General features: G+C 38.8%; 1 protein-coding gene across 7 annotated transcripts in view; it reads left to right on the forward strand.

Annotated features, from left to right (window-relative positions):
• GGNBP2 (gametogenetin binding protein 2) overlaps positions 1–14,936 on the forward strand; it is a 35,296-nt gene that overhangs the window by 436 nt on the left and 19,924 nt on the right. For 5 of the 7 annotated variants that reach the window (XM_036268223.1, XM_036268225.1, XM_036268219.1 and 2 more), the window contains exons 2-5: positions 212–400; positions 9,938–10,018; positions 11,233–11,486; positions 14,005–14,103. In XM_036268223.1, the coding sequence (XP_036124116.1) occupies positions 308–400; positions 9,938–10,018; positions 11,233–11,486; positions 14,005–14,103 (527 nt within the window). In that variant the 5' untranslated portion in view covers positions 212–307. Of the gene's footprint in view, positions 1–211; positions 401–1,705; positions 1,727–9,937; positions 10,019–11,232; positions 11,487–14,004; positions 14,104–14,936 lie in introns of those variants that run through there. The other 2 variants (XM_036268222.1, XM_036268226.1) reach the window with 2 other exon arrangements.

The raw sequence follows: 14,936 nt of genomic DNA on the forward strand, positions 1-14,936 counted from the left end.
GGCCGGCCGCGGTGGGGGGGTGGGGAGGGCTAGCGGCGCGAGGGGGCGGGTCCCGTCGCCGCTCGGCGCTGATTGGCTGAGCGTGTGTGGAATCGGGTGATGGGAAACGCAGCTCGACTCCCCATTCCCCTCCTGCTTTTCTCCCTCCCCCCCGTGGCGAATGTGCTGCGCGGCGGCGGGTGCTTAAGCTCGCGGCGTTTGGCTGTTGCAGGCAGGAGCTGGGAGGAGGCGGCAGCAGCAGGAGCAGCAGAGGCGCGGCGGCAGCTGGGAGGAGGTGGTGACGGTGGCAACGGCAGCGTCGGGGACGATGGCGCGACTGGTGGCAGTGTGCAGGGACGGGGAAGAGGAGTTCCCCTTCGAGAGGAGGCAGATTCCCCTCTACATAGACGACACCCTCACGGTGAGCGGGCCGGGCGGGACTCGCCGCTCCCCTGGCAGCTGTTTCCCTCCTCCCCCTCCCCCAGGCCGAGCGCTGCGCACTGGAGAAAGAGTGTGTTGCAACTCCTAGGCGAGGCCTTTTCTCCGGCAGGCCCCACCAACTCGCCTTTGCGGTGGGTCGCGCGGTAACCTCTGCGGGCCCCTAGCGCTCCCTGTGCACTTTGAGTACCTCTCCCCAGGCTTTCCTGCCTTTTCGAACCGTTTTCCTTTATCCTTTCCCTTTCGGAGACTCTGCTTTTGCCAAAGCACGCGCCTCGGAGAGGGGTTGAAGGCTCTTGGGCGTTTAGGGCCTATGCCTTACAGAAACCACCTACCCCCGGGGAGGCTTTATTATCTGGAAATGTCGCAGCTACACTGCTACCTATATATTGTCTGTCTTAGTACTACAGCTCTGACTACATGAGTGTAATTACCGAGGGCACAGTGACATGCTCTTGCACACGGAAGTGATTTGATTTCGTTGTAAATAGTCTCGTATTGTCTAAAACTTCATAGAAATGATTTTACTGCTAGGCCATGACTCTTCAAAATGGGCATTCTTGGCTTGAGTTATTCTTTAGTTTACAGGTAGCTTTTAATTTTTTTTCTTGAAGCAAAATTATTGAATGTGTAAGAGCATTATTAAAAGCTGATTGTTCATCTTGAATGTCAAAACCCAGTTCTGGGTAGTTTTCCTTTTTAGATTTGGTGGTAGTACAGCATTACAGACCCTCTGCCCTGTGTTGCTGAAGTATTTCCTTTAAAAGGAAATGGCAGAAATTTGAATTGAATCTGAACAGGAAATGAGTGCAGTTTCTTGCCACTACTTCCTAAGAAATGAAATGAACCTATTCACAATATCTTTTGAAGTCTCTTTTGATGATGCTGAACCTATTTGCTTATTTTGATAAGGTGTAACTAATTCTCTTCATTTTCTCCTTGGCTTTTTTTTTGCTTTTCAAAGGCAGTTGATGTGTTTTGTTCCTGATTTTTGTTTTTTGTAAATATCTACTTTTTCCAAATTTTATATAAAATGCAAGTCATTGTAGAGATGCCACTCTATGCGTTTCTGTTTGCCAATCTCAATTAAGACTTGACTGAGCTGCAGTACTTTTAAAAGGACTAGAAGAGCTATTGAATGACTTAATTTGTTAGAACTTTTAAAAAAATTAAATTTACTGGGGTGACATAGGTTAATAGGATCATATAGGTTTCAGGTTGTTAAACTTTTTAAGTGAAAGCATCTATAATTACCAAAGATAATTTTTTTTTTCTAGGAAAAAGGTAGAATGATTTGGCCTGCTATGAGGTAAATAGAATTTGTGTTGCTGCATTAGAAAATACTCGTATGCCTTGGTTATGATTTTTGCACTTTTGGCATTAAAAGTATATTGGACTTGTATTTTAAGTAGTTTAAAAAAATTAGGACTCTGATCAAATTAATGGTGCACATCCCAATTTGAAAACAACATGAGTTCATTTGTTGATAATTTTCTTTTCTTTCCCCTCCAACACACTTCTGGAGCACATAGCTTAATATTAACTTTTTATGTTTATTATACTAGAATGCCTTTGAAGTTAAAAAAAAAACCCTTTGGTTTTGGACATAAGATTACTGTTGAGTGTATAATATTAAAGCATACAGGAAATCCAACATAAATTTGAGTATTTACAAAATTTTAATAGGCCCTGATTTTTTCCCCTATGACCACATAAGCATCTTTAATGCAGCATTGATATATTTGTTATATAGCACATTAAAATAGACAACTCTGGGGGTGTTTTTATACTCTCAGTACAATGATACTAGTTTCCAAAATTTTCCAAAGAAAAACCTTGCACTGTGACATAGTATTGTACTTATTCTCCAGAGAAGTTGAGATTGGACTGAACTCGGTGGTTGAGTTTTGCTTTTAATGCATTATGGACTTCTGACCAAGGCAAATAAAATTTAAACTTACTTAATTTAAATATCTAAATATAGCATTTTATTTAGGAAAAGGTTCAGTTTTGCTTTGCGTTGCAAGGGTTTTTATCACTAGGGAATGAGTGGGACTATGTATTGCTTTTCTTGGAACTTCTGCACAGTCATTGAATGCTGGTTAGTGAAAATTCTTGTTATTAATGCATGATATGTAAGGACACAAGTTTCTTTCAGAACAATTCTACCAAATACTATTTTATAAACTCCTGTTTTGGAAGAGGGAGCAGATAGCAGAGGTTTATGCTCTTCACACTGGTCCATTGATAGTTTAACAGCATTGTATCCCTGAAATTAACATTTGGTTTGGTATTTGTTCCTAGGGTCCATAGGTAAGGCGTGGGGAAAACATTGTGTTATCTTTATTTTCAGTAGTCTTGGAATTTTGTTAGCTTATAGATGTTAAGTCTAGGTATAGTCAGTTATAAATGTTTATCATTTTAGTAACAGAAGCTGGAACCTCTAGCCTTAGTTCAACTGGCCATTTAAAATTATATTTGTGCCCTGGCTGGTTTGGCTCAGCGGTTAGAGCGTCGGCCTGCGGTCCCCAGAGACCCTGGTCCCCAGAGACCCTGGTTCAGTTCCCGCTAAGGGCACGTACCTCAGTTGCAGTTTGTCCCCGGCCCTGGTTGGGTTGTGCGGGTGGCAACTACTCGATGTGTCCCTTTCACGTCGATGTTTCTCTCTCTCTCTCTCTCTCTCTCTCCCCCTCCCACTCTATCTGAACAAAATATCAAAAAATGTCCTCGGGTGAGGATAAAAAAAAAAAAAAGATAAAATTATATTTGTAAAATGAAATTAAGCTTGTGTGTGAACAAGTAGCTTCCCTTTTATGTACTCTGTTGTATTCACATTTATTTTTTATATATGTTTTTATTGATTTTTTTAGAGAGAGAGAGAAACATCAATGTGAGAGAGATGTACATCCATTGGCTGCCTCCTGCACGCCCCCTACTGGAGATCGAACCCGAACCTGGGCATGTGCCCTGACTGGGAATCGAACAGGGACCTTTCAGTCCATGGGAAGACGCTCAATACACTGAGCCACACCAGCCAGGCTGTTGTATCCACACTTAAAGGACTCATGTGGTAGTTCAGTGGGACCTTTCAGTCCATGGGAAGACGCTCAATCCACTGAGCCACACCAGCCAGGCTGTTGTATCCACACTTAAAGGACTCATGTGGTAGTTCAGTGGGACCTTTCAGTCCATGGGAAGACGCTCAATCCACTGAGCCACACCAGCCAGGCTGTTATATCCACACTTAAAGGACTCATGTGGTAGTTCAGTGGGTTTGAATACTTGAGTACAGTGCTGATGTGGGTGTATTTGAGAAAATTCCAAGTAAGCAAGCGAGTGGACTATTTAGGAAAGTGGCATAATATGTGGCCAGAATGCTTTTCTGTTACTAGAATGATAAAATAGCAGATGGACAGAAAACAGATACTATTTTATAGACATCTTTGAAAAATTACAATTTTTAAGTGAGTCGTTTTTAAAAAAAGAATAAAGTGAAAATATATGCTCTTTATATAATAATAATCTTGAAAAATAACCACAAAACAAAGAAAACAATTACTTTTTCTTTTTTTAGAGAGAGAGGAAGGAAGAGGGAGAGAGAGAGAGAAACATCGATGAAAGAGAACATCGATTGGCTGTCTCCTGCATGCCCCTAGTGGGGATCGGGCCCCCAACCTGGTCATGTGTCCTGACCAGGACTCAAACCGGTGACCTACCTATTGGTGCATGGGTCGACACTCAGCCACTGAGCCACAATGGCCAGGCTCTCTTGTTGTTCTTAAGCAACTTTTATGGCCGTGTAATACTTTTTTTTTTAAATATCCTCACCCGAGGACATTTTTGCATTTATCTTTAGACAGTGGGAAGGAGAGAGGGGGGAAGAGGGAGAGAAACATTGACATGAGAGAGACACATCGAGTGGTTGCCACTTGCACAACCCCAACCAAGGCCGGGGACAGACTGCAACCAAGGTACGTGCCCTTAGCGGGAACCAAATCAGGACTCTCTGGTCCATAGGCCAACGTTCTAACTGCTAAGCCAAACCGGCCAGGGCTATGGCCATGTAATACTTTTTGTGAGATTTCATAATTTAATCATTCTTTGTTGGACATAGACTAATATTATAAGAATATAAATAATGCACATACCTTTGCATTACAATTTTTTCTTATGCTTTTGGAAGTATAATTATTGGATCAAAGGATAAGAACCTTTTATAAAAGTTCTTGATACACACTGTCAAATTGCTACAGTATTTCTGGAACATAGTTTACCCTTCTAACTCAAACTAATCTAAATGGACTAGAAACTCTTATAAACGTTTTTAACTGAGACTTTAAAAAGATAATAAATGGTAACATATCCACTTGGGTATTAGGTGTTTAGCATTTGTAAATGTTTAGTATTTAATGTTTTCTTTCAGTTCTTGATTAAATAGTTTTACTAAATATTACTAAAGGTGATAGATGTTAAAAATAGTTGTGAGGATGAAGTAAAAAATTAAAGCAATACTGATTTTTATTTATATTTTTATTTATTTTTATCCTCACCTGAGGATACTTTTCCTTTTTTTTTTTTTTGTTCAGATGGAGTGGGAGGGAGAAAGGGAGAGAGAGAAACATCGACATGAAAGGGACACATCGAGTGGCTGCCACCTGCATAACCCAACCAGGGCCGGGGACAAACTGCAACCGAGGTACGTGCCCTTAGCGGGAACCGAACCCAGGTCTCTCTGGACCGCAGGCCGATGCTCTAACCGCTGAGCCAAACTGGCCAGGGCTATATTTATTTTTTTTTAATCCTCACCCAAGGACGTGCTTAGAGAGGGTAAGGAGGGTAAGTTGCCATCTGTATGCTCCCCAGCTGGGATCAAATCCACAACCCAGGTATGTGCCCTTACTGGGAATCAAACTGGCGACTTTTCCTTGCATGGAACGATGCTCAACCAACTGAGCCACTCCAGCCAGGCGATACTGATTTTCTATTATTTTTTTATCCTCACCTGAGGACATTTTTCCATTTTTTGTATAGATAGAGTGGGAGGGAGAGAGAGGAAGAGAGAGAGAGAGAGAAACATTGACGAGAAAGGGACACATCGAGTGGCTGCCACCCGCACGGCCGGGGACAAACTGCAACCGAGGCACATGCCCTTAGCGGGAACCGAACCCAGGTCTCTCTGGACCACGGGCCAACGCTCTAACCGCTGAGCCAAACTGGCCAGCACCTGAATTTCAATTAATTCAAACTTAATATTGTTGATTAGAGCTTATGAGAATGCTCTGAAAAATAGATTACTTGTGGTCAGGTGAAACAAGGCCAGATACTTAAGAGTGAAAGTGGGTAATGGATTCAATAAACTTTATAAAGCAATGATTTTGGCAAGGTAGGGATAGGCAGCCTCATCATGAAGCCAAATGATAATTCCTCTTTTTTTTTAATCCTCACCCAAGGCCATTTTTGCATTTACCTTCAGATAGAGTGGGAGGGAGAGAGGGGGGAAGAGAGAGAAACACCGATGTGAGAGCGACATCGACTGGTTGCCACCCACACGACTCCAACCGAGGCCGGGGACAAACTGCAACTGAGGTACTTGCCCTTAGCTGGAGCTGAACCTGGGACTCTCTCCACAGGCCGGCCCTCTAACTGTTGAGCAAAACTGGCCAGGACCAATAATTTCTCTTTTGAAACCACACCTGAAATATTTATGTGACTGTTTTCCTTTAGGTAACCTAGAATCTGAAGATTAAGTCAAGGAAGTGTTTTTAAAGAATGGGGAAAAAATAGTGTAACTATCCTCTTTGTCTTCCTTTCCCCTTTTTTTTCTTTCTTATTGTCATCTGTCAACATACAGTGATTGGCCAGAAAACTGCAAGGTAAAAAAATCCATTGTCCTAAATGTCTGAAAGGCAAGGACAGAGTATTTGTGAATGCAGACTAAGTACAAGAGAACATTTATTATCCATATCAATGAAACATAGGAAAGACAATAATCAGGTCTATTTGCCCAGCCTGCGTGGCTCAGTTGATGGAGCGTTGTCCTGTGCACCGAAACGTGGATTTGATTCCCAGTCAGGTCATGTTGAATATTTCTTATTTTATCCTCACCCGAGGACATTTTTGCATTGTCTTCAGATAGAGCAGGAGGAAGAGAGAGAGAGAAACATCGACGTGAGAGACACACAGACTGGTTGCCACCCATACGACCCCAATCAGGGCTGGAGACAAACTGCAACCTAGGTACATGCCCTTTAGTGGTAACCGACCGGGTCTCTCTGGTCTGCTGGCCGATGCTCTAACCTCTGAGCCAAACCGGCCAGGGCTGAATATTTCTTAAATTGATAGCTTTAATCTTAAAATAGTGTAGGTAATTGTCTTAAGTTTTTTTAATGTAGCAGTTGATAATGTGAAATGGTGTCTATTTGTATCAAGCAAGTGAAAATGCAAATCAAGGTGTTAGTTGCTTTTAAATGGTAGATTTGGAGTGATTTTCAGTGTTAGGTCGAGTTACATGGCTTTAAAAATTTATCTTACACCTTTTTTATTTGTGTTTTAAACTATGGTGATTTCAGAAAACAATGTTCTCTATTAAATATTTTAATTTTTTTAATAGTTGTTGATTTTTAGAGAGAGGAAGGGACAGAAAAACATCAGTTTCATTTATTGGTTGATTTAATATAGATAGATAGATAGATAGATAGATAGATAGATAGATAGATAGATAGAGGAAGGGAGAGAGAGAAACCAATGTGAAAGAGAAACATTGATCAGTTGCCTGCCACATACGCCCCGACTGGGAATTGAACCAGCCATCTTTTCGTGTACAGGACGATGCTTCAACCAACTGAGCCACACTGGCCAGGGCCATTGGGTTGATTTTTGTATGTGCCTTGACCAGGGATGGAACCCACAACTATGGTGTGTTGGAACAATGCTCTAACAACAGAGCTACCTGGCCAGGGCTGTCTTTATTATTTTATCAGTTCTCATGAGCCAGGATTTCTAAAACCAGAATGGTTTTTTTTTTTAAATTTTGAGTAGACTTAAAATATGGTAAATACTATGGGCAGTATAGATCATTAGATATTTTGCCCATTATTTCGGTCATCCCCACCTGCTCATTTAGAACTACATTATTAAGGTGGACTAGTTACCAGTTTTACTTTGTACTGTTGGTAAAGGTAATATATGAAAGTACTTAGAACAACAGCCAGTACATCTGAAGAAGCTTCATTAAATGTCTTTGTTATTATCACTACCACTCTTTGAAACTGTGAATAAGACTGCTAGAGGGAAAACTAGCAAGAGGTCAGTAAACCTGAAAGTTGGACAGTTGATCCTTGAAACTGTGAGATTTGGATCTATTATTTGTACTAATGGAAGAGGAAACTAGCAGAAGAGTAAAATCTGTTGAGATGAAAACGTCTCTGAACGTGGTATAATGTATATAGAATTGGAAGCAAGGAACAGTAACTTTTCCCCTAGATTAAGTAGTATATGTGCATTGTAATAAATTTGGGAAAGATAGGAACATATAAGAAAAAGATCATTGACCTTCTTACTGCCTAGAGATAGTCACATCTAATATATTACTTATTTTCTTTTTCCGTAAGAAAATATACATGTATAAACATTGGAATCATATTGTACATGTATTTTGGTTCTTTGAAATATAGTGACATCCTCTGGATTGTTGAGTTGGTGTTTACATCATTATCCATCCTTAGCTTCTACGTTGTCTCTACTTCACATATCCAGTATTTCTCCATTATCAAATCAAGAGAAGGTCTTATATATAATATTGCTTACAGTTGCCTTAGTTGTTCAGTCCTCAGTTTATTTTTAGAACAAGCATCTTCTAGGTCTCTCATTTCTAATGTGGAGGGAAAAGAATGGTCACCTCCATTAAAGAAGTGGGTCTTGCCCTGGCCGGTTTGGCTCAGCGGTTAGAGCATCGGCCTGCGGTCCGGAGAGACCCGGGTTCGGTTCCCGCTAAGGGCACGTACTTCGGTTGCAGTTTGTCCCCGGCCCTGGTCGGTCGTGCGGGTGGCAGCCACTCAATGGGTCCCTTCATGTCGATGTTTCTCTCTCTCTCTCCCTTCCTCTCTCTCCCTCCCACTCTATCTGTACAAAAAATGGAAAAATATCCTCGGGTGAGGATAAAAAAAAAAAAAAAAGAAGTGGGTCTTGCCCTGACAGTTTGGCTCAGTGGTTAGAACGTCATCCTGCAGACCAAAGAGGCCCGGGTTTGGTTCCCGCTAAGGGCGTGTACCTCGGTTGCAGTTTGTCCCCGGCCCTGGTTGGGGTTGTGTGGGTGGCAGCCACTCGATGGGTCTTTCTCATGTCAATGTTTCTCTCTCTCCCTCTCTCCCTCCTGCTCTTTCTGAAAATAAATACAAAAAAAAATTATTAAAAAAAAAAAGAAGTGGGTCTTTGTGTTGCTGGTTGGTGAAGGGGGGAATCTTTTTAAGATCACATTCAACTGGGTGGGGTTTTTTAGTGTTTTATTTTTGCCTCAAATGGGTCTCTTTAAACCTGACTTCACTCTGTGTGTGTGTAGGAGTTTGTGGCCCTTGTCATCTGGAAATAGAAGTTTGTTCTAGCACAGTATGTTTGCTACCTTTAACAGTGTTTAACTTAAGATAAAAATGTATTACTTTATTTCATTGTTTTGAAGGCAAACTTTTCCTTTCCATATTTTTAACATCTCTGAAATTGGGTTGCTTCTTTCATTTGGTAATATCCTAGTTATGATGGCTCTTCCCTAGTTATAACACTCCTTCCTAGTGGTACATAACTTTTTAATATTGTGTTGTCAAGATCAGTGAAATGTGTTAATTACTAATTCCTCATTATTTGACATCCTGAAACATCCTTAAGCTTTTTTTAAAATTTTTTCCTCTGGTAGTGAATTTTGACAAACGAATAAATATCTGTGTATCCTTTTTGTTTGTAATTAGAACAAACATTTATTATGTGCCAAGAACTGATCTGAGTACTTCTCATTTATATATGATATATATATATATATCATGTATATGGTCATTTACATTATAAGATTTACTGTATTTCATAGTTAAGAGGAATAACTAAAAATGTTAGGGTATTTATTAGAAAATATTAGGTTATTTCACTTATTAAATACTATTATGAGCCACCACACAAACAGAATTAAAAATTATTATGTCATCTCATTTTACAAATGAAAAAGCTGAAAATCAGACAGGTTAAGTAACTTGCCCAGAGTTATGACATAGATCATAAATGACAGAGCTGGGGTTTGAATTCATGTTTTCTTGACTTCATTGTTTTTGCTCCTAGTGGCTATACTATTTCTGGCTTTAGAAACTTGAATAACTTGGAATTTTTTATTTTTTTAAACTGTTATTGTCAGGGGGCAGGACGGCAGGTGGGGAAATCTGGCTTTGGGGGTCTATTTCAGTCCTAAGAGTTTGTAAAATAGTCTGTAACATGTGTTCAAAGAAGAAAAAAATCATTTATTTTTATTCTTTTGCATATTAAGATGGTGATGGAATTTCCTGACAATGTGTTAAATCTCGATGGCCATCAAAATAATGGTGCACAACTAAAGCAGTTCATTCAGGTAATAATTTTAAAACTCATTATTTTAAATATGTGTGTGTTTTTTAAAGAGTCATTGAACATTTTAGTCATAAGTATTAATTTTGTTTTACATAGGGCTCTCCAGGTCCTAAGATTGTACTGAAATTGCTTCTTTTATTATTGCTACAGTAAATATATTTATGTACCTTTCATATGAAAGAGATATGGTTGTGGTGTGTTATTTTAAATGTCTATAAGACTTTAATTTCAGTAGGTCATCTTTACTGTTTTTTAAAGATAAGGTATACAACTTTTCATTGAGAACTTGTTGATTTTCTTCTATAGTAATTGTTTTATTCAAGTAAAAAAAATTCTGTGTTGTGAACTTTAATTTGTATATAATATGGTACTTTTATTATACATTATATATAATTAAGATAGTGGAGGTTAAATTGTTAACCTTATTTCAGAATTCTGTTTCTGCCTTTGGAGAAAACTTTGAATGGTTAATAGTAAATGTGAGAAAAATCCATTTTGGTGTTTTCTTTTTCATCTGTTTTTAGTAAAGCTGGAGGTGTTACTTATGTAATTGTAACTCCATTTAGGTAGAAGTTATTTACTAGAGGTTTGCCCATTCTCTACAGTTGTGATTCTTAGTCATTTTTTTACCTTTTCATAACCAACAGATAACATTCATGTGTACCAGCATATTAGTTACTCATTACTGGCTCCTACCTACATAGGTAAAATAGGCACTGTTTTTGCCCATTAATCCATAACACGCCTGTCCGTACCTCCAGGTTGAGAATTGTTGCTCCACATGATCACCATCATAACATGACTCCTATAGCTAAACAATGTGTGTTGTTAAAAGTTGAGAAGACATAATAAAGCTGCATTATGTCTTTATTCTTTTTTCTTTTTTTCTTTTATTTTAAGCAAGAGTACTAAACTTAATATTGAATAAACATTAAATTTACAGATTCAGGGCTTCTTTTTGCTTTAGTGGGACACATCCTAAGCAGAGCTTTTTATACCTTAGATTCTAAAATAGGGGAGTTTGTGGAGGAAACTCAGTTTAGTATTGACAAGGCCGACTACCTTGCCTTTCTGACTCGGTTGCATATAGAGATGGCAAGCCTTGTTGCCCAGATTGTACTTAATGCACAGGAATAGGAACCAGAAGTAATAGTGAAAGTTATTTTATGTGTTCCTTAAGGACTCTTCATTTTTTTCTCTCTCTCTTTCTTTCAGCGACATAGTATGCTTAAGCAACAAGATCTAAGTATTGCCATGGTGGTGACATCACGTGAAGTCTTGAGTGCACTTTCTCAGCTTGTCCCATGTGTTGGTTGCCGTCGCAGTGTGGAACGCCTCTTTTCCCAGCTTGTAGAGTCTGGAAATCCTGCCCTTGAACCCCTGACAATAGGGCCCAAGGGGGTCCTATCTGTAACTCGAAGCTGTATGACTGATGCAAAGAAGCTTTATACATTATTTTATGTACATGGGTAAGTATAATCAATTAGGAAAAAAATGGGTTTGTTAAGTTTGGTTGATAGTGGTAGCTTTTATTCTAGAGTTAGTTGGGGCAAAGCTTGATTCCAAATCAGTAATTAATTTATTGAGTACATATGGTGCCAGTGACTGTAAAATTTTAGTTTTTATGCAGAGAGAGGCAGGCTGTAAGTAAATACATAATTTGTCAGGTATGATTTTGCAGAGAAAAATCAGAAAGGAAGATAGAGAATGAGTGGGTAGAATTAATGGAGGATGGTTAGGGAAGGCCTCTAATAAAGTAACATTGAATATAGACTTGAATGAATTGAGTAACCATGTAGATATCTGGGGAATGAGAAGGAGCAGCAAGTGTAAAGGTTCAGAGATTGGAGGTTTCCTGGCATATTTGAAGAACAGCAGGCAAGGAAGCCATTGTGCCTAGAGTCAGATGAGTAAAAGAAACAGTAATAAAATATTTTTTTATGTATTTGTTTTTTTATCTGAGTGAGATGGAAGATTTGGGAGGGTTTTGAGCAGAGGAGTGACACAGTCTGATCTGACTTGAAGTTTGGCTTACTTTGACCTCTATTGAGAATAAATGGCAGGATGGAGTAAGGGCAGAGAAATGGGCTGTTTAATAATCCATGCCAGAGATAACAGTAAGGTGGCCACAGAACCAATAAGAAATGGTTGGATCCTGTATCTATTTTGAGGAATGAGCCAACAGGAATTTTGGATAGATTAGATGTGGAGGAAGGCATCAAGGATGATTCTCAGATTTAGGGTCTAAAGGTTAGAACAAATGGTTTTCATTTTCTGAGATGAATAAGACTGGGAAGAGCAATTTTGCAGAGCTCACTTTTGGACATGTTAAGTTTGATATAAGTTTTATGTGATAGGGGAGCCTTCATAAGGAAATAAAGACTCGAAGGAGTAATCAAGCATGAGCATTTTTTTGTTTTTTGTTCAGATAGAGTGGGAGGGAGAGAGAGAGAAACATTGACGTGAAAGGGACACATTGAATGGTTGCCACCCGCACAACCCAACCAGGGCCGGGGACAGACTGCAACCAAGGTACGTGCCCTTAGCAGGAACCGAACCCCGGTCTCTCTGGACCGCAGGCCGATGCTCCAACCGCTGAGCCAAACTGGCCAGGGCCAAGCATGAGCATTTAAAAAAATATATTGATTTTAGAGAGAAAGGGGGAGAGAGAGAAATGTTGATTACTTGTTCTACTTATTTATGCATTCATTGATTGATTCTTGTATGTGCCCTGACTGGGATTGAACCCGAGACTTGACATGACAGGATTATGCTCTACATCTGAGCTACCTGGCCAGGGCTGGCCATGTTAAGTTTGAGATACCAATTTGGCATCCAAGTAGAGTTCAGAGTCTGGCCTAAAGATGTAAATTTGTGTAATCAGTCTATATATAGTATTTAAACTATAAATATAATATTTAAATACTATATAGTATATAAATATATATATTTTACACACACACACATAAAATTTAAATCCATGAGTTGAGATGTGATTGTTAAAGAGTGTGTACAAATAGGAAAAGAGAAGAGTTCTGAAGACCAAACCTTGGGGCTTTCCTATTTAGAGGTGGTGATAAAGCCTTTAGTTTCTGTTCTGTCTGAGAAAAGAAGCTTTGGAAGGTTTTTGAACAGAAAACATAATGTGATTTTTGTTTTGAAAAGATCATTGCAGCTGCTAAGTGAATCCTTTGAATGTAAAGGCAAAGGGAAGAAGCAAGGAGACCATTTGGGAGGCCAGCTATTGCTGTTGTCTAAGCTAGAGAGGAGAGTTGGGCAAGGGTGGTCATGGTGGAGGTGATGAGAAGTGATTTGATTCTGGATACATTTAAAAGTTAGAGTTTACAGGCTTTCTTGATTAGTTGGATGTAGGGTATGGATATTAGCTATACATATTTCTGTATTTGCATGAAATTTCTGTTGATGACTCTTCAGGGATAGTGTGTGTGTGTATTTAGATGATGTTTGGACAAGAAGGTGACTGAGAGTCAAATAAAATATGAGTGACAGGCATGCTGCTAGATAAAGTGCAGATGCAGGGGTGAATGAGGTAGATGTAGTCTGGGGAAAAGAGTATGTTGCATAGAGCAGGTCTGAGAATGGAATGGGAAGACTGGCGTACAGACTCTTTTCGGTTAGTATTTGATGAGAAATTTTCAAAGTAAGTGATGTGTCTGTAATAATTTAAATACACTTCTCATTAAAAGGCAGTAAATAGATATTTTGAAAATTTTAAAGAAAAATGATTTTTTAAAGGTTTTTTTTTTAATTTTAGAAAGAGAGAGGAGGGGGAGAGAGAGAGAGAGGAACATTGATTTGTTGTTTCACTTATTTATGCATTTATTGGTTGATTCTTGTATGTGCCCTGAGCAGGGATCAAACCCGCAACCTTGGCGTATCGGGACAATGCTCTAACCAACTGAGCTACCGGGCCAGGGAAAGAAAAATCAATATTAATCAAACCTTTAATGGTTTATTTTTAATTAGGTCCAAACTAAATGACATGATAGATGCTATTCCAAAAAGTAAAAAGAACAAGAGATGTCAGTTGCACTCCTTAGATACGCACAAACCAAAACCTTTGGGGTAAGTAGAATTGCATATCAAGATGCTTTGTCATTGTTAAGATTATAAATGTTGATTACGTTTAGTAAAAAAAAAAAAAAAAAACACTGCTAGTTTTATTTCTTTAATTGGTTACACTATAACAAAGGTCAAAATAAATATGTCTCCTACTTATGTAGGCCTTTTTGATATTATACAGGTGCTCAGTATAGGTTTGACTTTTTAAAATAAGTTTTCTTATGTAAAATACGTTGTAGAGGAAAGAGGTGGAGATATTTGTGGAAATTTATGTAGCCAATATTAAGTTTTTCAAAGTGATGATAATCCTGTTATTTAATATTTATAATATATGAAGTATTTTTCTTGTCTTTCTTGTCTCTAGATCTTTCTAATAATTTATTAAGAATTTTAAAAAAGGTTTGAATTAGTTATAGAAATGTTTATTTATGTAACTAATTTGCAGTTTTCTTCTTGGTTAGGTGCTACAATGCCCAAGGCTGCTTCTGCCTTCATCTCCTAGCACAATGTCACTATTGCCCCCCTACAAAGTTGCTTGGGGTTGTGGGTGGTAAGGAGAAGCTATGGAATTTGAAAGGAGTTTCTAATAAGTAACTTTTGTTTTGGAAAGAATTGGATAATGTAAAACTATATTTCTGAATTAATTTTAAAAGTTAGTTTTGAGTGTCTGTAGTGTTAACACCATTGTTATATAGTCATTTTCCTCCCTGATAAAAAGACTTGTATGACCAGGTGGTTGTGTGTTAATAATCTTTTGTTGTTGTTAATCCTCACCTGAGGATATTTTTCCATTGGTTTTCAGATAGAGTGGAAGTGGGTGGGGAGGAGAGAGAACC

This window comes from Molossus molossus, unplaced genomic scaffold, assembly GCF_014108415.1.
Source record: "Molossus molossus isolate mMolMol1 unplaced genomic scaffold, mMolMol1.p scaffold_m16_p_19, whole genome shotgun sequence".
Lineage (NCBI taxonomy): Eukaryota > Metazoa > Chordata > Mammalia > Chiroptera > Molossidae > Molossus > Molossus molossus.